This window comes from Ascaphus truei, chromosome 2, assembly GCF_040206685.1.
Source record: "Ascaphus truei isolate aAscTru1 chromosome 2, aAscTru1.hap1, whole genome shotgun sequence".
Classification (NCBI taxonomy): domain Eukaryota; kingdom Metazoa; phylum Chordata; class Amphibia; order Anura; family Ascaphidae; genus Ascaphus; species Ascaphus truei.
The window spans coordinates 289,993,168-290,019,076 of record NC_134484.1 but is presented as its reverse complement, the minus strand read 5'-3'; the positions used below and the strand labels follow the sequence as shown (position 1 = coordinate 290,019,076).

At 43.9% G+C, this 25,909-nt stretch overlaps 2 protein-coding genes and 1 long non-coding RNA gene across 3 annotated transcripts in view; 1 reads left to right on the top strand and 2 right to left on the bottom strand.

The window, feature by feature from the left end:
* Positions 1-835, bottom strand: part of SNRPD1 (small nuclear ribonucleoprotein D1 polypeptide) — a 6,336-nt gene extending 5,501 nt beyond the window's left edge. Inside the window, exons 1-2 of the mRNA XM_075586293.1 lie at positions 656-835; positions 309-385 (exon numbers count right to left, since the gene is read on the bottom strand). Coding sequence (XP_075442408.1) covers positions 309-385; positions 656-669 — 91 coding nt within the window. The 5' untranslated portion in view covers positions 670-835. The remainder of the gene's footprint in view (positions 1-308; positions 386-655) is intronic.
* LOC142487282 (sodium- and chloride-dependent transporter XTRP3A-like) overlaps positions 1-2,972 on the top strand; it is a 78,908-nt gene extending 75,936 nt beyond the window's left edge. Inside the window, exon 5 of the mRNA XM_075586292.1 lies at positions 2,361-2,972. The gene's annotated coding sequence lies outside the window, so the exon portion shown is untranslated. The remainder of the gene's footprint in view (positions 1-2,360) is intronic.
* Positions 2,355-25,909, bottom strand: part of LOC142487284 (uncharacterized) — a 35,182-nt gene continuing 11,627 nt past the window's right edge. Inside the window, exons 4-5 of the long non-coding RNA XR_012799183.1 lie at positions 4,199-4,273; positions 2,355-2,842 (exon numbers count right to left, since the gene is read on the bottom strand). This is a non-coding gene — a long non-coding RNA (uncharacterized LOC142487284). The remainder of the gene's footprint in view (positions 2,843-4,198; positions 4,274-25,909) is intronic.

The window sequence follows — 25,909 nt, the reverse complement described above, 5'->3', positions numbered from 1 at the left end:
TCATCTATTTATTTTTTGATTATTGAAGCTCGGCTAACACGGTACTGATACACACACACAGACACATTATATATATATATATATATATATATATATATATATTTATATATACACACACATATACACATATATACACACACATACATACATATTATATATATATATACACACACACACACACAGACACACACAGAGTCAACCAGGCTTATTTCATGCTTAAGAATCAAATACTGCCTGGACACTACCGTAATATTTACACCATGCAAGCATAACACATCTGAGCATCATAATCTTTAGTTGTACAGTACCTGTAATTGTACCATGAACCTGAGTCCCGTTCTTCAGTTCTACAGTCACGGTCTCATGGCTCAATTTCATCAAAAACCTAAAAATAAAAAAAAATCATATAAGCATTAACACATTGGTAGTCGAATCCCCGGCTTGTTTAAACGTTCCGGTCTGCATACACGCTTTCATGTTAATGGTTACAGCAGAGCCTCTGGTCTGCATACACGAGCTATGTCAGTCTCCCCCTTTTCCCGCCAGAAGCCGCGTCCATGTTCCCCAATACCCAGTGTCGCCCGCTTCAATCCGCCGCCATCCTCTCTAACCGAACTACACTCTGCTACATCCTACCCTCCAACGACATCCTCACCTGACCAGCTTCATGACGGCTCACAAATGGCGCAGGTTCGACTCCCCAAATGTAAAAGATGGGAAGAAACAAAAAAATTGACTCGGGACGACAAAAATGTCGTTCCGGCGCTTAAAGAGGTTACGTTACTGAATGCGCGGAAGTTAATCCGCCCGCCTGAAGACCCGGATGCGGAAAAGAGGATGACAGGGCGGAAGGAAATGGTAACTACGTTACAATGTCGTTTTAAAAAAGCGCTGGCTCATTTTTTTTATTAATGTAAAACCAACTTTACTAACCAAGTAGTGGATGAAATGAACACTATCAAAGTCAGTCACAAGGAGGCAGACATCGCATTTAGTAGAGTCTCTAACTAGTAGACAGCACTGGAAATAAACGATTTGTTCAAAAGTTTCACGTAAATAAAAACATACTGAAAAAACTCATAGGTCAAGTTATTTGTTTTTAAAAAAAAAAGTGCAAAAAGCTGAACGGATGGAAAGCATACTGTAAAATAAGTATGGAAAATGCTACTGAATTAACTCATAACATGTTATTTTAAGTCACATTGAATAATTAAAGGGGCAGTCCCCCACAGCTGGCAAATGATCAGTGTATGTATCAAAGTAAAGTCCCACAGGGTAATTGTGATCAGACTTGGTATAGGCTTAGGCCGCGGATATAGTAGGTGTGCGAAGGAACGCATAGCGCTTGAGTGATATGTGTCCTTTGGGATGGGGAGACGTGGCCGTGACTTCACAAAGCTGGTTCGCCGCCATTGGCTAAACTGCTCACGTGACCCAGCCGTCGCGCAACAAAATATTTTGTGTGCTCGAAAATCATAGCTCACTCTGCCTGCCTCATAGATGGGGTGACCAGATATTGAAAATGAAAAACTGGGACACATTTTTTTTTTTTTTACATAATAGTTAATTATTGTAGTACACTTATACTTTACTACAATTAGTCCTTGTTACGTGTGTGTGTGTGTGTGTGTGTGTGTGTGTGTGTGTGTGTGTGTGTGTGTGTGTGTGTGTGTGTGTGTGTGTGTGTGTGTGTGTGTGTGTGTGTGTGTGTGTGTGTGTGTCGGATGACGGAGAGGGAGACAGAGACGGTGAGGGAGACAGAGAGGGTGAGGGAGACAGAGGGTGAGGGAGACACACACACACACCCACTGGCACACACACACACCCACTGACCCACACACTGGTACACACACACACACACACACTGGTACACACACACACACACACACACACACACACACTTTGGGCCTGGGTAAAGACAGGTGCACTTTGGGCCTGGGTGGACACAGTAAGATTTTCAGGCTGGTTATAGACAGGTGCAGTTTGTGCCTGGGTAAAGACAGGTGCACTTTGGGCCTGGTTGAAGACAGGTGCACTTTGGGTCTGGGTAAAGACAGGTGCACTTTGGGCCTGGGTAGACACAGTAAGAGTTTCAGGCTGGTTGTAGACAGGTGCAGTTTGTGCCTGGGTAAAGACAGGTGCACTTTGGGCCTGGCTAAAGACATGTGCACTTTTGGCCTGGCTAAAGACAGGTGCACTTTTGGCCTGGGTAGACACAGTAAGAATTTTGGGCTGGTTATAGACATGTGTACCTTGTGCCTGGGTATAGTCTTGAACCTTATTTGACAATTTCTTACAGCAAAGGGCAGTTATTTCTGTTTCAGTAGTTGACAATTTTCTTTTTTTTTACCTTCTTTTAGGTGCCTCTTGAAGATTGTCATCTGTACTAGATATCTGAATTGGTTCAACCATCATTGGTGATTCAAGATTAAAGCTTCTTACTTCGGATAAGTCATCACTCAATACATGTAACACCTCAGTTTGTGGTGACAAAATTCCAGCATAGAAAGAGCCTTCATTGTTGCCGCTAAAGTGGGCTTCATTTCCTGTAGAGTCTGGTTGAAGATTATTCACTTGTAGTAGAGTGTTTACAAGAGTTTTGAGTGTGAAATTCATGATATGCAATTCTTCTGGGATTTTAAGATGATATTTTTCATTTGCCCCATTTCTGATGCCATAGTTTGGTGTACTCCCATTAGTTCCTGATGGTGGGTATTTTGTATTAAAATCATCCTTGATTCTGACGCATCAATTGCTGCCAAACTGTCTTGTTGATTCCTGGCATGATGTACTCGACGTGCTTCTGTTAATACTGGACTCTGATGATCATGACGTTCAATCTCTATGTATCAAAGCAAAAAATTTCAATTAACATTTGACATTATTAACATGTTTTTATGTCAGCATGTGTTGATCAAAATGATGAGATTTTACATTAAAAAAATTATTCTAGACAAAAACCTTTGACAAATAACTTTCTATGTGGCATTATTCAGCAATAGTTAAACATGATTAATTGAGTGAATGGTGACATGTGTCTTGATGAAAATTATTATGCACATACCCCTTTTCATAAATGTTAGTTATTATGACACCCCCTGCAACATAAATAATCTACATATTTTGTAAGGGGATTGCATTAAAATTCAAATGTGTACATTCTAGTGACATCTTTGCTTTGCTACATTATGCTGCTGGCTGGGATAGCGGTGACATCACCAAGTCTGAAAGCACGAACACAGGCTGTCCTGCATAATATGCCACACAACTGGGGTGCCATGGATCATCAAAATGTGTGTGTTTATTTTGATGTGTGTGTACATTTAAAAACGCTCATCTGCAGTGCAAGTGAAATCATTGTGACTACACAAGCACACATTTTTGGAGACTGTTTAACCACCATTTTGTGCACAAATGAATGACATCCAACACTAAGACACACACACAGACACACACACACACACACACGTCAAACTACTAATAGTGTAGTGCAAGTTCAAAACAGCCATGCTTCTTCACAGTGGAGCAAAAAAGAACAAAATGTACGACAAGAAGGGTGGCTTGTGTCTGTGTGCAGAGAGAAGACCCGTGCACGGTGCAAGCATAGGGAAGCAGAAACGACGTGCATTTTCTGTGCTGCGCCCTACACTATTGTGACCACTGTCGTTTCATGGCAGAGCCAGCCACAACAGCATAACTAATGTTTACATACACATTTTGCGCAAACATGGTTAATATGTAATATTATAACATAATGAATGGTGGTGATAGGCCATCTTTTGAAGCACATTAAAGATACACTATGTTGAAATAAATGTTACTATACGACGTATACTCCATATTTTACAATAACAAAGTGTTTGTGATTATGTAATGTTGAACATCAAATACGAACATTAGTGTAGTCAATATATTCATTTCATAAGAAATGAAAGAATATTTGTATTTGAGATGTAAACATTCATAGTGACCTTACATAATAGCAAGGTTGATAATTTTGACATGATAATTTGTGAGCCATAACTTCACAAACCCTGTTATCTCTTTGTGACATTTCAATGAGTGCAACATCAAGTGTCAAGTTGCTATTAATAAGTATGGCCATATCACCAACATGTGCATGTGATCTATGTTCATACATATGTTTGTGGTTCCCTACAAATGAACACATTCTATAATCATAACCTTATAGCCTCACCTTCCAGTAGTGATGATGCCAAAGAAGAATCAGGTGTGCCCACCTCTTCTTGTCTGTTGTGATGCACAGGTGTAACTATATGAATAAACAAAAACATACATTTGACAAGAACACTTTTGTTAATGAGAGAAGCTTAACTGGGAGTAGTTAAGATGAATAAAATGGGTATGATTGTATGATGCCTTATTTTAATTAATAACATCTGTATATGATACATGTTCCACGTGTCCAAATAATGCACCTAAAGGGAAAAAACTGTGTATGTAAGTACATAAGATTTGAGAATTAATATAATTAAGGATTATTTGAAATTAATTGATAAGATACAGTACCGACACACTTTATTGAAGTGTGGTCGGTACCGCAAGCCGGGAAATCTCCCGGCTTGCTAGTGGCCGCCCCTCGGCGTGCCGCGCGTCATAGACGCGCGGTCACGCGTCATCGGGAGCGTGCGCCCCCTGCACGCGTGTCCAGGGGCTCCCCGAGGGAGCCCTGGTGTCCCGCGATCGCGGGACAGCGGCAGGGGGTTCCGGGGGACCCGGCGGACCCGGCAGCGGTAGGGAGAGCGCCCCGATCGGAGGGCGCTCTTCCGCTGCTTCGGCGCGCGCCCGTCACACTCGGGCGCGCGCCAGGCTACTGCTGCGGCACAGAACGGGCAAATGCTCGAATAAACTGTGCCGCAGCAGTACAACATCACAGCAATGGTTCTGGTATAGTTTGTCAATATCCTATTAAAAAAACATATTACACAACATTACAATACAATTTGTATACTGTCACATTATATACAACATTTTTCTACACAACATTAAATCTTTAGAAATTATTGACCTGATGGAAAAGTTTCTTCATATACGCCTATATCTCAATCACCAGGCAAACCAGATATTACTACTGGCAACAATTTGTTTCGCAACTGCTCCTCCAAAGGTGTTAATATTACAGGTGATACCGTTGGTCCACCTCCAGTCCCGGAAGCATGTCTCCGCCCAAATTGAATGGTTTCCTTTAAATTTATTCGGAGATCGTCAAACCTTTTGCAACAATTTTTGTGTGTCCGGACCTGATTGCCACATGCTGACACAGATAGACGAATATCCTCCCATAATTGTCGTCGGATTGTGGAACTGGTCCTGCCTTTAAATATAATACAATAATGGACTACTATTAATTATCTTCTTTGGTAAGTTAGCTCAAATGAGTGCGATATTGAACACATTGAAAAAATACAACTTTATCTGTCATGTGTGGCACACAAACTAAACCATACATGGGTATACATCGAAATATATACAGAATAGTGAAAATGTTGAATGATAGTCACAAGCTGTAATAATACAGACATAATTGACAAGAATGCTTTATGACAGACATGCACAACACCAGGCCTCAAACGCCGCAAACAGGGCATGTTTTTTTTTAACTAAATACTTGTGCACAGCTGCCTCAATTAATGTATCACTCATACTGAGCCACTAATTAAGACATCTGTGGTGAACTGGTGATATCCTGAAAACCTGCCCTGTATGCGGCAAACGACAACATGAGTTGTGCAGGACTGCTGTAGGATTACATAATGTTCTTTGTTGTAATTGTAGCCCTTTTTCTGATGCCTCCCAAAGGGACTACTGGTCACTGTACACAACCTGCGGCTCCAGGAGATCTGAGCTTCCGCTAGCTGGGAGCCTGGGGTAACTATTCTAGCGCAGCGCCTCCACTTATCCAGGATCCCCGTTATGCAAGATTCCCCTGGGCAAGAAACATACCACCACAGTGCGTGCAACCAAGTTTTATTATGCAATTGTAACGGGTTTCCCCCCCCCCAATCGCAGATTGTACTGTGGGAGTGGAGAAACGTGCAACGTTACCATAGGTGTGTGGTGCGGTACCTGTTGGTTCACAAGAGGGCTGAGCTTCCGCTAGGGAACCTGGGGCAATACAATGCTATGGACAACAACTTACTCGGTACAGCGCCTCCACCTGCGATGGCTCCCCCTATAGGGGAAGTGGTTCCTCGCAGGACAATACACAATAACCACGTACTACAGATTGGATAATAACTAATGCCTTTACTAACATACACAGAGAACGGGTAACATCAACACATAGCAACCAGTATCCCTCGCTAAGGGTAACCTGACTACGGCGTCTCGCAGGACGCTAGCGCTAACTCTAACTTGCACCACGGCGGGTGCCCACACTTTATGCGTCATGGCGGACGCTAACACCTTAAGCGCCACGGCGGACGCTAACACCTTAAGCGCCACGGCGGACGCTAACACCATATGCGTCACGGCGGACGCTAACCTTACAAAGAGTGATCCCACCCTGTGTCCAGTAACCCCAACCCAATGTCTCGCACTCCCAAGTCATATACCAATATGTGTGTGTGACTGCACAGCCACTATGTCTGGTGATAGGAGGCCTAATTGGTGCACGTGAGTTTGTGGGTTACCTGCCCGGGCTCCAGCCACGGGTGCTGTTATACCACTGGGGTTGGATCCGCCTGGATATCCTCCTACGCGTGGGGTGAATTCCAGCGTGGATAATATCACCGCAGCTCCACACCGTCTGTACCTTGGCGAGGATCTGTCTGCTGCCAGAAGGCCGCAGTCACTGCTAGCTTGGTCTCCGTGGAGATAGTCCAGCTCCCTCTTAGCAACCGATCAATGTTCGTGGTACACTACTAGCCAATAGTTAATGGGGCAGGGTCCCTAACCTAGGGCCTGTCCCTACAATACTCAGCTAGGATGACTCAGGGCTGTCTGGGGCCTAGGGGATTGCTGGCCTAGTGCAGAGAGTCACTGACCCCTGCACCCTACCTCCTTCCCCTAGCTGCTTCAGTCACCAACTCCTGTGTGCAAAAACCCCGCGAAATGTATCCATTCCCTGCAAGCAGGGAGCTCCTGCAGCCCTATTGGCTCCCTGGCGTCACATGGGGTTCCCTAAGGCTCATGGGATCTGTAGTCCCTGGCCAATACCTTCCCTGGTAGGCTAGGGCTTCGCGGGCTTACCTCTGCGCATGCGCGAGCTATCTTCCAATGGCGGCGCCCTATTCCACGGACCGCCGAGACCCCAGCAACGCGATTGCGGCCTCGGCAACCGGCCCGATCGTGTCCCCGGCAACCGGCCCGCTCGCGTCCCCGGCAACCGGCCCGACCGCGTCCCTGGCAACCGGCCGCAACTACAACACCGCGCGGCTCGCGTAACAGAAGGAGGGGGTGAGTGCGCAAGGGGGGACCTGGCTACACAATCATACCTTATACTCTATATGACATCACACATAACATATTCTTATACTATAATGCTAGTCTTGGCAGCAATACCTAACACCGTTATAACTGCTACGGTCCTTATACTATAGTGGCTCGGCCACACCTCTAGGGAATATTGTCCTGTACAATAGTGGCTCAGCCACGCTCTTATAGAGTATTGTCCTTGTATTGTATTACGTGGTATAGGCTCAGTCCTCTAGCCACTCGCTAGTGTCCCTAAAGAGTTTAGCCTAAGGCGGGATCAGCGCCTGATGCCTGGTGTTGGTGCACTTGTTGTTACAATATACCTTCTGGTCACGGCGGTGACTGGTACCTCTTCACAAAGGATCCGATGCCTCCGACCCTTGACCTCCAGATGTCACGGTGTCCAGCCGTCTGGTCCCAGATGACTGCAACCGGCCGCAACTCTGTGCTTTGTCCCTAACTAATGTATAGTAGGGTGACAATCACTTCCACTACAGTACAGCAGCCTACTGTGACTCAGGGGATGCTCCTATGGGCCTGAGGGGATAGCTGGCCTATGCAGGTGGGTCACGGACCCCCTGCACTCACACTACCTCCTTCAGCTCCATCCAGATCTCCTCTGACTAGCGTCGTCTCTCCCCCACGCTTCCCTTTCCTGTTCCCGTCATCCTAGCCTTCTGATTGGTTCTTTACATCAGGTGACTGCCCAGGAGCTCATGGGAGTTGTAGTTTCTCCACGGAGCCTCTCTGCCTTAATCTGCACAGACACACACCTATTGCATCAGCCACTGCCTGTCTGACTCTGCTCTGACACACTGCAACACTGTTGCAGACATTCCACAGACCTCTCACTGAACAGAGTCAAACACCAACTGAACACACATATGAGGTTCCTACCACATCCTTACATTCTCCCCCTTGCAGAATCCATCGGCCCTGCTTGGGCTACACCTACATAACTAGAACAGAATGTTATATAACCAAAAATAATGCAACACAGTACATCTTACTTATTGCTCTATATTAAATTGCACAATTCAGTGAACATTACCACTACCGACTGTACTCTGCTGCGAGCCCACTGCTAAGCCTCATAATGGGGTACCCCAAATTGATCATAAGCCATCCTCATTGGAGGTTGACCAGCTCTTTGGCTTCTGCGAATTTGTTCTTCAGCTACCTCCTCTGGAGAGTAGCAATTCCCATTTGACATTTCCAACTCTGCCCTTGAGGGGCTTGATAAGTCTACAAAGTCTCTTTGTGGCACAAAGCATGGGCTCTGTGGATCTAGCGGCTGGCTCATTGGAGTCAGCGTCTCTGTCGTTGGACCAAGGGGCTCTTTACCGGTAGCTCCTTCGGGAGATGCCCCCGCGGCCGGAAGGCCCCTTTGAGGGGTTCCCTCCAAAGGATTCTCAGAGGTGGCATTTATTACAGTCTCTGGGCCAACCTTTGTATTTTCATCTTCTCCATCTATTGAAACAGTGGGCACTTCCAATTCGTTGTCGCCGACTTAAGGTATGGGGAGCAGATGATTCCTATGCCATACCTTTACCTGGCCTTCTGAATCCTTGATGCGGTACACCGGGAGGCCAGGCATCTTTGATTCTACCTCATACACCCCATCTCTCCACCGATCAGCCAATTTGTGCTTTCCAGGAATGCCTAAATTACGAAGAAGAACAGCATCCCCCGGGCGAATCTTTTTATGCCTCACCTTGTGGTCATAGCGTCTTTTGTTGCTTGCATTTAGTTGTGCCGCCGTCTTTTCCGCCAATTTATAGGCCTGCTGTAGACTGTCTTGTAGTCTTTGTACATATCGGAAATGCGTCCTGTTGGATACCCCATCGGTAGATATCCGCAGTCGCACATCCACGGGCAGTCTAGCTTCCCTTCCAAACATCAAGAAGTATGGAGTATACCCGGTAGACTCGTGGCGAGTACAGTTATATGCATGCACCAGTGTCTCCACATGCTTGCTCCACTCCGTCTTCTGAGAGCCTGTTAGTGTTCCCAGCATGTCAAGTAGCGTGCGGTTGAACCGTTCAGGCATAGCATCTCCTTCTGGGTGGTATGGGGTCGTTCGTTACTTAGCTATATTTAGCAACTTCAGCAGTTCTCTAATGTGAGTGCTCTCGAAATCTCGGCCTTGATCCGAATGTAGCCGGTTCGGTAATCCATAATGAATGAAGTATTTTTCCCATAATACTCTAGCCACAGTCACCGCTCGTTGATCTTTGGTGGGGAATGCTTGGGCGTATCTTGTGTAGTGGTCCGTAATCACTAGTACATTACCGATGCCCTGGGAGTCTGGCTCGATGCATAAGAAGTCCATGCACACCAAATCCATGGGGACGGAGCTTTTCAAATGTGCCATGGGGCAGCCCGAGTGGGGAGAGTCTTCCTCTGTATGCAGCGGGTACACTGTCGGCAATGCAATTCCACGGATTCTCTCATCTTCAGCCAGTAGAATCGGTCCCGAAGTAACCCGAATGTTTTGTCGACACCCAGATGGCCATGATCATCGTGTAGGGCCCTGAGTACCATATTCCGCAGAATCTTGGGCAGGAATAGCTGTCGCCGGTTGGATGATTATGGAAGGGTATGACCCGATACAGGAGGCAATTGTTCAGTTCGAATTTCCCGAACACGTTCAACAAGAGTTTCACCAATTCTCTGGGGGCTTCCTTAAGAATAGAGGGGTTTCCTTGCTGCAGGGCTTGTCGAGCTAATTCTACCACTGGGTCTTGAATTTGATGTTGCACTAGCTCGTTCCAGGAGATAATTTGTCTTCCGTAAGGTTCATTCCCTCCAAGCCTCGGTAGGCCCGAGGGACAGCACTGGATTGACACCCTAATGAGTCGGCTACTCTTAGCTCCGAGAATGCGACCTGATTGTCGACTACTGCGGCTATGGAGCATAGAGCACGTATACCAGGCCCCGGAATTTCTTCCCACACCTCCTCATCCAGGAGAGGCTGGAGCCCCGGTCTTCGTGACAAAGCATCGGCCCCTATGTTGGTGGACCCTGGTTTAAACTTGAGGTTGAAACGGTAGTTGGCCAGCGCCGCCAACCACCGATGACCTGTCGCATCTAATTTGGCGGACGTGTTAATGTACGTCATTGGATTATTGTCTGTCCGGACTTCGAACTGTACCCCATACAAGTAATCGTGTAACTTGTCCACTACTGCCCATTTGAGGGCTAAGAACTCCAGCTTGTGGACAGGATAGTTCTGTTCACTTGGGGTCAAGCTTCGACTCGCATACGCCATGGGTCGGAGCCCTGTATCATGTTTCTGGTGCAACACTGCTCCCAGTCCACTAAAACTGGCATCCACGTGTAGCACGTATTCGCGGTCAGGATCGGCATAGGCCAGTACTGGGGCCTGCGTTAGGCTGGCTTTCAGTTTCAAGAATGCTTGCTCACAAGCAGGGGTCCATTTCTCTCCAAAGGGCGTTTGCGCCGTGATGTTTTTCCTGCCCGTATCCTCAGGATAGATCTTTAAAAGGTTATTCAGGAGCTTTGCTTTGCTTGAGTAGCCCTCCACGAAGCGCCGGTAGTAGCCACAGAACCCCAGGAAAGATTGGAGTTCTTGGACGTTACTGGGCCTGGGCCAATTCACTATGGCCTCTATCTTCCCTGGGTCGGTGGATATCCCTTCAGCTGATACAATGTGGCCCACGTAAGTCACGGACGTGCGGCAAAATTTACATTTATCCAGGGACAGTTTGAGTCCCTCCTTCTGAAGTCGATCCAACACCTTCATTAGCCGCTCCTCGTGCTCCTCCAACGTTTTCCCGAAAACTATAATTTCATCCAAGTACACTAAGCATTCTTGCGGGTTCATGTCTCCCAGGGTCTGTTCCATTAACCTCTGAAAGGTGGCAGGGGCCCCGCAGATCCCTTGTGGCATGCGGGTGAACTGGTAGAACCCTAGCGGACAGATGAAGGCTGTTCTCTCCTGGTCTTCCAGATCCATGGGCACTTGATAGTATCCCGACCTCAAATCTAGTACACTGAACCATTTACTTACCGTCAAGGCGTTCAGAAGGTCCTCAATGCGTGGGAGGGTATACTGATCAGGTACCGTACGATTGTTCAGTGTCCTATGGTCTACGCATAGACGTACCGTCCCATTCTTCTTGCGGACCACCACGATTGGAGAGGCGTACGGACTGCGTGATCCTTGAACGATACCAGCTTTCTCCATTCCGGCTAGTAATCTCAGCACCTCTTCCACGTCTCGGGGAGCTATGCAGCGGGAATGCTCCCGGAACGGGGTGGTGTCATTCATCCGAATGGTGTGGCGGGCGCTGCGACTGCACCCCACATCCATATCACTCGTGGAGAACACCTCTCGTTGTTCTCCTAGCTTGGTCTGCAGTCTTTTTCTCCAGTCCTCTGTTAGCGGCAAATATACGAAGTCAAATGCCAACAGGGGAGTTACTGCATGGGTGATGGCCGCCGGCCGTTCCTCTACGGCCTTATGTTCAGGTATCATGGGATAGATTCTACCCAGAGGCTGCTGACGATCAATGCACATGGGGTACGGGGAGATGTTCTGCACATATACCCAGGTTCTATCCGGAATTTTCCCCGGCCATTTCTTCCCTGAAGCTAATATTTCGTGGCCAAGCCGCTGATCATCCCGTGTCGTGCTCTCCAATGAGAATAGCTGATCCTCCGAACGTCTACCCAGATAGTGGCAGGCCGCGATCATCATTCTCCCTTCCCCGGGAGGGATCTCGCCCCACTCTTGACTGTACCGCATTCCATGCTCCTCTTCAGTCGCGATTTTACCGCAAGCCTTTTGTAGTGCCGGACACGTAGCGAGAGCCAGCAACGGGGCTTCGCCTGTGGCACTGAGGTGGGAAGGACAATGCCACACACCCACAGTAGCGAAGGCGGGCCCAGTAGGTGGTTTGTAGCGTTGCTGGGTCTGGGTATGAAGAAAAAGGATTAATCCAATACTCGCCAGGTTCCAAGGATAGGAGAGGTACACGTAGTCGTTATCCGTAAGCCAGGGGTAAAGAGCCAGAGAGAATCAAAATGCAAAGCCAGGTCGGTACACGAGAAGTTAATCCATAAGCCAGGGGTCACGAGCCAGAGAGAATCCAAATCCAAAGCCAAGTCGGTACACGGGAGGTAACTGTAGAAAACAAAGCAAGACAGGGCTGGACAAGCAAGGCACACACAAGGCTACACAAAGTCTATGTTCAGCCAGGTAAGCCAGGAAGAGGCAGTCTTATATAGGAGACAGGAACCAGTAGAGGAGGGAGGCGGGGCCTCCGCAGATGTCAGGATAGGCTGCAGGAGACAAGGCTCATAGCAAAGCTTGACACGTTGCTGGGGCTCGTTGCACGCCATCATGCGTGTGCACCACGCACAGCGGAGGTGTGGCGCGTCCCGAGGGGGCGGAGCTATGCTCAGTGACCGTACATAGAAAGAGTGGGTGCGCGCACGCTCTGCAACAGGAACGGTGATGCGCACATCAGCGGGGGGCAAATATTCGGCAGCTGCCGCTGCAGTACTATAGATAGGCGAGGAGGGAACGCGCCGCAAGGGACGCACTCCCCGATTCCTCACAGCCTGCTTCTTGTAAGTACATGCGGATCACCGATTGCACAATGTCGGTGTTGGTTCCCATGATTATCGGGGCACTGGGGTGGTCTTGTGGTTCTGGACACACTAAGGCTTCCACTTCCATGGGGTGGTGCTTACCGGTGTTCAGCTGGGGAATGTCCAGATGTACCTTCACCACTCCATCGATGGGGTAATCTTCGTGACTCAACCCTCTCAACCATAAAGAGTCAGCAGATAACAGCGGCAGCCGGTATAAGTGTTGATCGTAGAAAGGCCGATACTCTATGGTCACCTGAGACCCCGTATTCATCAACGCAGAAGCATAGATGCCTTCAATCACTATCCGGACGATGGCGGCTCGTCCGATCCGATTACTCGTCGAAGGCTGGGCCACGGCTCCGCCGTCCTGGGGAGTACACAGCATGGACTTGGCCGGTCGAGATGCCATTTTCCGTAGGGAGGGGCAGCGCGCCAGAAGATGCCCCATCTTTCCACAAGCATATAACACCGGAGTTGACTGAGGTAGGCATCATCTCGGATGGGTGGCGAGTTTCGTCCCGACACAGGGTGCTCCCGGGCAGCTGTCGGCGACTCCGAGTCCTCCTTGTCGGGGTCCCCACTCTCGGACGTCTCGGCTTTAGCTTCCAACCTTTTGGTGTCCTTGTTCCCACTCGACGCCTTCCTCCCTGCGGTTAAGTCACGCCCCAGCAGCACAGTCTCATGTGCTTGGACCCGGTCCATTAGGTCATTAAACGCCAAGGCTTGTCCGGATACGAGGCAGCCGCTGACACGTACGGACACCGGATGCAGTGGCAGGAGCCCCCTCAGTAGCTGGGTGGTGCGCAGTCCATCGGCATCCACCTTCGGCACCACCCCCTTCCTCACCAGAGTCCACAGATCCAGATGCAGACGTCTAAGCAAGTCGGACACCATTTCTCCCTCTTTCTGAGCCAGAGCATGGAACTTGGCCATCAGGGCATAGGCATCCACAGGGACCCCATATGTCTTGGTAAGGCAGTAAATAAGGCCGGCCGCATCAGCGTCCGGATGATCGTCCGATAGCAGTGCATACACAAATAAACAGGTATACATATATACAAGCAAACACTCAAAATGGCTGCTGCGCCAAAATGGAGGTGATGATAGTCTGTCTTCATATAGCCTGAGCCACACACCTTATCTCAATCTTCACAGTCCTCTCTTTTTATTCTTAAAAACATAGTCTTTTAAGGATAATTCAGACAAAACTCAGAAACGTCACGCTGTCCAAGATTGCATGATTTTGATAGTTCTGGAAACTCACAGAGCTACTGGCTATCATATCAGCCAGGTTGTTCTTTCTGCCATCATCTTCATCTGTATTCCATTGAGGGGCTTTTCCTTCTGAGATTGCATCTTCCGTGGTGTTGTCTGTGATCAGTGGCATGGCCTGGGTTGAGGGTGTTACACACCTTTGCAGTAGGGATTTACTGCACATGACACAGACATACAAAACAACCAGAACTGCAAGCACACAGGCAAATCCATTCATCAGTTTCACTCCTAGGGAACCAACAAATTTGCTAATTCCTAATAAAATCCCACCTCTCATCTCCACCTTTCCTTAATCTCTCCTGTATCTCTGCAATCTTTTCTAGCTCATGCTCAATCTTACCACTTTGATCTCTAATAAAAACACAACATTGCTCTTTATCGAGGGCACATACGCTAAAATATTGTCTAGAGCCATTCTATTCTGTAGGGCCATTAATCTAATCTGTACCTGTTCTTGGTTAAGTAAATTAATGGATAAAATTAAGGCCATATCCTCCCTATACATTTTTAGCTCCAGGCTGTAAATACATATTTACACAAGTTTCATTAGTTGGTGAAGGCATCTGACCCATAATTTGATTGTTCCCAGTGTAATTTATATAAAATCAACCTACAGGAACCTCATTTACCAGTGGAATTTGGTTTAAAAGTTTAGAAAAGTTCCCTGTAAACAAATTCAAATTGACATTTCATTTTTTAAATTCGGCATCGGTGTAAGGTATCTCTACTCAAGGGGTTAAATGTAATTCTTTCTTACGTCATTGGGGGCCACTAGAGTATGGCAGGGATTCATTGTACATATTCCCTTGTGACCCATTAACCTGTGTAGCATTGTGCGAGATTGTATGATCGTCTACAAAGTGATGTGTCCACAAAACAATAAACATTACAAATATTTAAAAATTGATCGTCCCTTATCATCATCTGGATGGCGTAGGCAAATCTTGACTAGCGGGGCATACATCTTAAAAACACACTCTAAAGCATAAAAATAATAATATTGAGTCCTGAAAAAAAACAAAATGTTCATTTAAGACCGGGCCTTGCCCGAAGTCTTAATTCCTTCGGGGGTTAAATGTTCTAGGATTTATTTTGCCTAGATACACTAACTATTGGTCAGTGGTCAGGGGGAAAAAATCCCTTCAAAACACTGGCTTGATGACTCTTTGTCTTTGTTAGCTGTTCACGGTGGTGCTGGCACTTTTTTTTTATGATGATGATGCTGCTTTGTATTTTCCTTGGTAGACTGTATAGGCTGCACCTAAGATTGGAGAGACTTAAAAAATTTCATTAATAAAAAGCACAAGAAGAGCGCTTTTAGCCACTATAATTTAGTATCTGCACAATATCAGCACAAATTTTGTTGTTTTTCACCACTGTCTTGGCATCAGCATATAGACAGGTGTGTTACGGAAAATCATATAAATTATCCTCTATTTTGTCCATATGCAAATCCTATGCCATGTGAACAATATACGACAAAAAGGATGATGTTATTTAAAACATCAGCAGCTTGAGATTTTATATATATATATATCATGAATTTGACAATAGCTACTGCTTAAAAAATTCAATCTGGATTGCCTACAGTTGCATTCTTTAAAATGAGAGGCTATAGATGAGGGTTCAAATTGAGACACCTTTTGGAGGGAAAGGAAAGGTAATGGTTAAAAGTTATAAAATAAATCACATATGCAGTTAACTTTAGGAAAAATTATTTCATATATGACTTTATGCTTACTCGTTTATATTGTACGCTTTGTGAAGTACTGAGTATACCTTTGACACTATTCAAATACGGAAATACATATTAAATATTATTCTATTATTTATAAAACAATTTCAAACTTCAGCTGCTTAATATTGACGTATAGCCAGCTAATTTTTCTGGGCTTCTGCCACATGCCGTTGAAAAGGGCAGTTAAAAATAGCTGGATTCTAGCATATACTGACTGCTATACAAGTTGAGGCAGCTTAGAGAGAAAAAAATGGAGCTTCTCATACAGCCCTATTCAGGATTGATTTTTCATGGTATCTCAGAAATACAACAATCGGTGATTGTCTCTTGACATATCATGTGCTTGTAAGCTTTTACCAACATCTTACAAAAATTCCCAAACATCTCCTAATTAGAACAAACAGAATTGAAAACATCTCCTAATTAGAATAAATAGAATTGAAATGTGTTTACTGGTTTCTGCATAGAAGTAATTTGGATACTGTATGTGGGGATTATAACCCCTTCTTGTAATAATTCCTCCATAATAGGGGCTATACCATCTAAAGCATTTCTGCTGAGATGCTATTGGCCAATTCTGAGGATGGCAGGTTTGGGAAATAACTTAACCCGTACTGGTGCAGCAGACCAGACGTACCCAGTACTGTTGCCGGGAGACGCCCATAAACTATGAGGTATTTATCCTAAAATGGATACAGAAACAGAAAGCACAATAAACAAGCATAATTTCACACTTCTCTGATACAGAGCAAAATGAACTTTACAAAAAATAAGATAAAAACCCAAAACAGACCTGTTTGATCCTGCAAACTCAGTCCAAAAATTTTTTTTTAAATATCATTCTCTTTCCCCATATTATTACTTTGAAACATTTTTTTCTTTCTGAGCTTCTAGTTAACTTTTCATGTCTGGAACGTGGTCTTTGTACATTCTTTAAGCTGGAGGAGGGGGGCCAGCCCGCTTGGCTGCTTTTAACCTTCACTCTTTTAAATGACTGCTGTTCAAAAATCAGACAAGACCAGTGTATTTAAGAAAACAGTTAGTTTCCTATTATAAGTTTGAACAGAGAAACCTTGATAACTAAAAAACAAAAACAAAACCATCTCTGCAACCTTTTCTATAAAACAAAAATCTTATTGTTTTATTTACTTTTTATTTATAATTCCTTATCTTTCTTACACACACATTCTCTGCCTACAACTCTTTAACTTCATTCAACATTCTCTCTATGGGCAATTAACAAAACTCCAACATTCTCATAATCCTGTGGGCCAGGGTAAAACTGTATAAAGCTTCCTTACACCATAAGATCAGACTCTTTCTTTTGTCTAATTTTATTATTACAACAATATAAAATAAACATTTACTTTTTAAAACTTTGCATTCTAGATATACCTCGCTTCAGTCCTGACTCCTCTAAATCAGCACATAAAATTTAAATTTAAAACTTCCTTATATCCTACTTCATATTTTATTTGTATCAATAGGTCATTTAAATATTGTAACACAGTATCTCCCACGCCCAGGAACAACAACAAATGTGCTAAAGTAAAAATACAAATTCATACTTGAGTCAGGGTGTAAAGAAATCTTTTTACAACTGCCAAATTTCACATTTTCTTTTAAAACATTACACTAACAAACTTTAACATACAATGCTGCCTAGGTTTATTTTATATGCTACGGTCATGCCTTGTAAATGGCAGCAGGCTTAATACGCTTTGACCAAAGGGTTAAACTAAATGACCCTTTTACAAGAGATATATAGGTATTGCACGGTGTATTTTTATTTTTGTCATATTGGAAGTAGCTTTTTGCATTTTTTTTTAAAAAATTGGGGTTTATTTTAACCCTTATTATTCTTTCATTCAAAATCATTATGATCTGTTATTTGTATTATTTGTTATTTTTATGATTAGTACTATACATGACAATGTGAAGTGCTATGTACACTAATGGGGCTATATAAATAAAGACATACATACATACATACATACATACATACATACATACTGTGATAGATATGAGGGAACGGTAGTGAAAAGGTGATATTACGGCCCTCAATTAGTGCGGGGTTTCTGCTCCACTCCACGGTTTGGAGGTTTACCAAGGGGAATCCAGACCGGGACTTCTAGCTCTCCCTGCTTTCACAGGACTGCAGCAGGTGATTGAGCAGGGAGATGATTAAAAGGCTGCTCTGAACAGAGCAAGACAGAGCTGTTTTACTCTCAAGAGAAGTGTGTGCTGAAAAGCTGTGTTATGCTGAGGAAAAGCAAATACTTTGTTTTATTTACTCCTGTTATCTGCTGTAGCATTTGTATGGCAAAATAAACAGGCCAAAGCTTTTCATCTCTGTGTCAGAAGACTGTCTCCTCTACCTGGAAGGCTGTGTGAAAGTGCTGATCCCTGGACAAAAGGTACAGAGCAAGAAGGTACTTTGTCACATATGGTGGAGAATGCGGGCATCACACTGACAATGGTGAAAAAAAATTAAAGTGCGCAACTAAATAACCACAAGTGATAGTATCAAGTGATATACAGCAAGTGAATATTGCACAAACCCCTAAACCCCTAAAATTAAACTAAATAGTTAAAACCACATATTACCACAGTGTGATAAAATAATTAAAAATAATTAAAATTGTACAAAACCGTAACAAGTGGCTAATAATAGCATCTGCAGCCATAAATGTGGGGGTGGCCCAGCACCCCCTTGGCACTGGAGAAATGGAAACAAAAAAAACAGCGCAAAACGCAAATAGTGAAGTAAATCAAAATGTTATTACATAAAATGTAGGGATAAATATTCTGCGTACATCAAAAGAATAGAACATGAGCACACAAGTTACCAATCGGCAGGTAGGAGTTCAGGAATCAGGAACAGGTCCCTTTGGTAGGCGTCTCAGATTGTATCTGTATGATTCCTCCTCTGAATGAGTAACCAGTAGTAGTAGACCCGTCTCAGTAGGAACCCTCCCTCGGTCGGGTGGTCTCAGGAGCATCCAAAGTTCGTCTACAAAGATTAGCATGGCAGCAGTCCTCTGACTAAACAGTGAAGGGGACCCCAACACTCTGAGTGTGCTCTAAAACCGGCACAGCAACAGCTGGGAGCGGTCAGTCTTACAGCAGTGTCCTCAGTTAGAGGTGTCGTCGCTCCTTCACAGTGCGTCGCGCTATGACGTCACAGTGGCGGTCTGCATGATCCAATTCACAGGGATGGAAAAAGTTCCAATACAGCCAGTGTATGTAGAGAATATGCAAAAAACCTACTAGGCATAAGTAGATAATTAATCCTACGCGTTTCATAGTATAACACTACAGTACTTCATCAGGGAAAAAAAATGTAATTTCCCAGAGGCACTAAATACCCCTCATGCCCTACCCATTGGTTGGCTAATTAGCCTATGGCTTCCAATCAGATTGGCAGGGCAGCAGTCAACGTGACTGGGGAAATGATCATGAAATCACAATAAAACAACAACTTTATTAGTATTAAACAAGGAAAAAATGAAAAAAATAAAAATAAAAGATAATCTGCAATAAAAGAAACACAATATTAAAATACATTCAGGTCATAAAATATAACAGGGGCATCAACCACAATGGGGTGCGCAGAATATTAAAAGGAGAGTAGTATTTAATATAAAGCCCAAACATCCACATCCTCATTTAACCCTTTCGAGAATAAAGTTTCTAATTTATGAATCCAATATGTTTCTCTGGACGAAAGGGTTTTAACCCTGTCGCCTCCCCTCCTATTACACGGTATCTGTTGAATTCCCTTAAAAGTTAAACAAGGGGGATCTTTGTTATGGTGAGTCAGAAAGTATCGTGACACACTATGTTTTTCAAAGCCATTTTTTATATTTCTGATGTGTTCTTGTAAACGTACTTTAAGACTATGTTTAGTCCTACCAACGTATTGATAACCACATGCACATTCCAATAAGTATACTATAAATTTAAAACCAGAGACAGAACATGAAACACAGACAGAGCTCAGTGCACATCCAGTGAAACTTATACACGGTACAGTGCCTGAATATATATGTATAGATATCTATTAAATAAAATGGTCTTTTAGTTTAACATTTTGGCCAAAGTGTTGTAAGCCCCTGAGCCACTACATGGCAGACCACATCTCAAGGGTCCCTAACACTAATATAAATTCTTAATAACCTGTGCATTACCAGGAAGAATAATTTATAATAAATCTGTCAAAATTAGTTGCATAGTTCTAAGTTTGATTGAAGCTTTTATTAACCTGTACATTACCAGGAAAATCACTCTGTATTAAATATACTGCTGCGACACACTTTATTCGAGCAAATACCCAGTATGTACCTGGCAGATACCTGGAATGCGCCGCTCCTCACCTCAGACAAGCCCCGTTGCGTTTGCCTTCCCAGCCATGGTTCATGCCTGGCTGACGGGCGGCTGATCTGTTAAATGATAATGATTAGGATTTAATAGGCTGCAATGCTTCGCGTGTCTACCAGATGGCATAAATTCATGAATTGTAATGCAGTATATATATATATACTGTGCAGTATTGCAGCCAGCGGGAATAAAATGCTTCAATCCCTGCCTGGAAAATAACGCAATGCACTCGGGCAGAAAACAGTCACAAACCTCAATACACCCGAGTATACCCGAATTCGTGGGACTAGCCGAGCTCGAATAAAGTGTGTCGCCAGTGTACATTGCCATGCTCAGTAGCACTCTTCTGTGACACTTATATGCTTATATATATTTATCTATCTCTCATCTTGGTGCGCTTTTGTGTTTTTTCTTGTTTTGCTTATATATATGTTGTGGTTATTTTGGGGGTTCAATATGAGCTTGTAGGTGTCCTGTATGTTTTACAATTCTTGTTCAGCTGGTCTTAGCTGATTGGAGGGTGGCAACCTCCTACCTATTTGAAGCTCACCCCTCCCACATTTAAATGGTTAAAAGCTCACTCCATAGCATCTCCCACTCTCAGGGGAAATTGCTTGCTTGCAGTATGATTGTGACAAATCTAATACAGAGTGCTTTTCCTGGTAATGTATAGGTTAATAAAAGCTTCAATCAGACTTAGAACTATGCAACTAATTTTGACAGATTTATTATAAATTATTCTTCCTGGTAATGCACAGGTTATTAAGAATTTATATTAGTGTTAGGGACCCTTGAGATGTGGTCTGCCGTGTAGTGGCTCAGGGGCTTACAACACTTTGGCCAAAATGTTAAACTAAAAGACCATTTTATTTAATAGATATCTATACATATATATTCAGGCACTGTACCGTGTATAAGTTTCACTGGATGTGCACTGAGCTCTGTCTGTGTTTCATGTTCTGTCTCTGGTTTGAAATATATATTGCCATGCTCAGTAGCACTCCTCTGTGACACTTATATGCTTATATACAGTATATGTTGTGGTTATTTTGGTGGTTCAATATGAGCTTGTAGGTGTCCTGTATGTTTTAGTATACTATAAACATTGAACTACACAAAATAAAATCTTCAATGGGGAAAACTTCGCTAGTTGTTTTAGATACAATCCTATTTCTATCTGGATGTAAACATTTGCATATTGAACATTTGCCGCAAGCGTGGTTTCCTTTTAGGTTTTGTACCTAACCAGCCTCTCTGTAACATTTTATCTGGGGTTGGGTGAATATCACTGGGAGCTAGCAGATTTTTCAGATTCCTAGCTCTCCTGTATATAAACCGTGGTTTGTTAACCAAATGCGCCCCCAAAATTGGATCGTTGCAAAGGATACCCCAATGTTTTATAAAAATATTCTCTATATCTTTGTGTACAGAATTAAAAGCAGTAATAAAAGCAACATCAACATTCGTGTTAGTTGTATTATGAGTCTTGTTAATTCTTGGAGTCAGCATGTTATTTCGGTCCATATGTCGTACCTTATCAATTTCTTTTTCAAGTAGTTCCCTAGGATATCCCCTCTCTCTAAACCTATGAAAAATCTTATTTGCCTGAGTATTAAAAACATCAATATAGGCAGTCCTCGTTTTACAACGCTTCGCTTTACAACGAATGGCTTATCCAACGCTATGCAATGCATAAATATATTCATTTTTACAACGCCAAAATGGCTTATCCAACGCTCTTACGACGCTTTGCAACATTGTGTATGTGTATATATATATACACATTCACATAAACAACGTTGCAAAGAGTCGTAAGAGCGTATATATATATAATATTATACTATATAATATTATATTATACTATATAATATATTATTTATTATGTTATATTACATATATAATACAGTATATACACTATATATTTTATTTGTGTGCTGCATATCTTATTGCCTGCGTAAAATATTTGGTGTATTTTAGTGTTAAAAATGCTTTCAGGAACGGAACCTTTCATTTAAACAGTGTTCCTATGGGAAAACGTGTTTCGCTTTACAACGTTTCGCTTTACAACGCCATTTTGAGTAACGCATTGTGTCGGATAACCGAGCACTGCCTGTATTGCTACAATTTCTTATAAATTGTCCTCCTGGAATATTCTTTTTCCAGGAGTTCTTATGGTTACTATTTGCCATAAGAAGATTGTTCGTGTCGACCTCTTTAAAGAAAGTCTCGGTCTCGACACCTCCATCCACTGAGGTTGTAAGTCTAAGGTCAAGAAAGTCCATCTGTACAGCATCTGTTTTATGTGTAAAGACAAGATTATACTCATTCTCATTAAGATATGTCATAAACACATTGGCTGATTCCACATTGCCATCCCAGACACACAGAATGTCATCTATGTAGCGTCGCCACAAGATGACATTCCTGTGAAAGGGATTACCAGACAAAATAAAATTGGACTCCCATTCCCCCACATACAGGTTTGCGAAACTCGGGGCAAACCTTGTCCGCTATGTCCCGGGAGCAGCAAAATACCGCCCATGCCTTACATCAGGAGATCCAGGACCTATCTGAGAGGCTTACCGGGGATGGCGCAGAAGCATATCCTAAGGTGGTTAGAGTGAGTAACTACCTGCAAAAGATGGTGGCTGCAGATGATGTAGAGGCCTACCTGATGGCATTTGAGAGGACGGCTGAGAGAGAAAAATGGCCTGTGGCTGAATGGGCAAGTCTGCTAGCACCGTTCCTGTGTGGGGAGGCCCAGAAAGCATACTATGATCTGGAACTGGCTCAAGCCAGTGATTACAGCGAGCTGAAAAAAGAGATCCTGGCGCGCCTAGGGATGACAACGGCTGTCCGTGCCCAGAGGTTTCACGCCTGGACCTAGAACCTGGATAAAGCCACAAGATCACAGATGTTTGACTTAATACATCTTGCCAGAAAGTGGTTACAACCGGAAATCAACACATCCAGCCACATTGTGGAGCAACTAGTGATGGACCGATTTCTGAGAGGCTTACCTGTTGCCCTTAATCGCTGGGTCAGTCAGAGTGATCCCCAAACAGCTGACCAGTTAGTCGCATTGATAGAATGGTACATTGCAGCTGAAGAATGGCTTCAACCCCCTATCCAAGGGCAGGGTCAGAACCGGAAGGTCCAGAGCCCCAGTAAAACTGGTAAGACTGTTCCAGGGAAAAGGGGGATTTTTGATGAACACGTTGGGGTCTATAACCCCAGGGACATAACCACAAGAGAAAGGAACTTTGTTAAGCGGGAAGAACCTATAAGGGACTATGCTGTATAATGTTTTAAATGTCGAGAGTTTAGACATATGGCAAAGGACTGTCCCAGAATGGTTGAACCCATGGAATGGAATGTGGGTAGTAATAATGAGGATGATTACTCACTGTATGCTCAAACTGTGTGTTCCGCATACAAAAATGGCTGTCTGAATAGTTACCCTTGGTGTTCCGTGCAGGTAGAGGGGAAAAGGGTTCAGGCATTACTAGACTCAGGGAGTATGGTTTCCTTCATAGACCCAGATTTGGTAAATGCTATTAAGGTAGATGATTCCAAACAGATTGATATTTTCTATATACATGGGGATGTACACAACTACTCCACTGCTGAAATATAGATTGAGCCACAGTGTGGCTCTGTAAATTGGCGAGTTGGTCTTGTACCAAAATTTGCCCATGACATGATTATTGGTAGAGATTTTCCCCATTTTCTAAATTTATGGCCAGCTGAAAAAGTTGCCACTAGTTCATCAGATGAATGTAATGATGATTTCCCATTTGCTGACATTTTGGGAGACAAGCTAGATAGCACAAATGAGTCTGGGAGTAAACAGCCATACCCTGTAAAAGCACTAGTGGGCGACAGCCCAGAAAAAAATAGTGCCGGACCATCTAATTTTCCGGAACCAGACATTGACCTTATTGATTTAGAGGTCAGCCCAGGTAACTTTAAGAGTGCCTAGTGGTCTGATCCCACTTTGTCAGTAGCCCAAAATTCCATTTCAGTAAAGAATGGAACCCCTACTAATCCATACAGAACATTGTCTTATCCTTACTTTGAGGACGATAACGATCTGTTGTATCGCCTTGAGGAAAAACAGTCTGTAAGAGCAAAACAGTTGTTAGTGCCAAAATCGTACCAGCGCACTGTGTTAAGCCTTGCGCATAGCCATGTACTAGGTGGTCACCTAGGTGTTGAAAAGACGAAAGAGCGCATTCTCATGAGTTTTTATTGGCCGGGGGTGATGGCAGCAATAATAGATTATTATTCATCGTGTCCTGAATGTCAGCTCATTGCCCCTTTGCCAGCGTACCATAGTCCGTTGGTACCCCTACCAATAATTGGAATCCCATTTGAATGCATTGCTATGGATTTTGTTGGCCCTTTAGTGAAGTCAGCCAGGGGGCATCAGTACATAATGGTGATATTAGACTATGCGACCCGATATCCTAAGGCAATCCCTCTACGTACGGCCTCAGTAAAATCTATTGCTAAAGAGTTAATGATGATGTGTAGTCGGGTGGGGATTCCCAAGGAGATCCTATCAGATCAGGGTGCTCCATTCGTGTCTCGGGTAACCAAGGAGCTATGTAAACATCTCCACATAAAACAGTTAAAGACCTCTGTGTACCACCCACAAACTGATCGTTTGGTGGAGCGGTTCAATAAAACTGTAAAGGCAATGCTGCGGAAAGTAATTAATAAGGATAGAAAGAACTGGGATTTTCTGTTACCTTATTTAATGTTTTCTATTAGAGGAGTGCCCCAAGCATCTACTGGGTTTTCACCATTTGAATTGTTGTATGGTAGACACCTTAGGGGGTTACTTGACATAGCCAAGGAGACATGAGAACAGGAGACTATGCCCCATCGCAGTGTAATTGAGCACATTACCCAAATGCAGGAACGCATGGCAGCCATTATGCCTATAGTGCGGGAACATATGGAAAAGGCCCAACGTAACCAGCGGAATAGCTATAATAGGAATGCTAGGATCCGTAGGTTTCAACCTGGAGACAGAGTCCTAGTGTTAATCCCCACTGTAGAAAATAAATTTCTGGTAAAATGGCATGGGCCATATGAGGTTATTGAAAAAATGGGTGAGGTAAATTATAAAGTGAGACAGCCAGGCAGACGAAAGCCTGAACAAATATACCATGTGAACTTACTCAAGTCCTGGAAAGAAAGGGAGGTTCTAATTACTGTGGAAACCACTGCCTTCCCCGCTAGGGAAAACCCAGATCCAGAAGTGAACATATCAAAGGCCCTGTCTATACACCAGGCACGGGAAGCCAAATAATTTGTTAAATTAAATAAAAGGGTGTTCTCCGCAGTTCCAGGAAGAACTAGGGTTATTAGGCATGACATTATAACCGACCCAGGAAAAACGGTCAATTTTAAGCCTTATAGAATACCTGCAGCTCGTAGAGAGGCAAT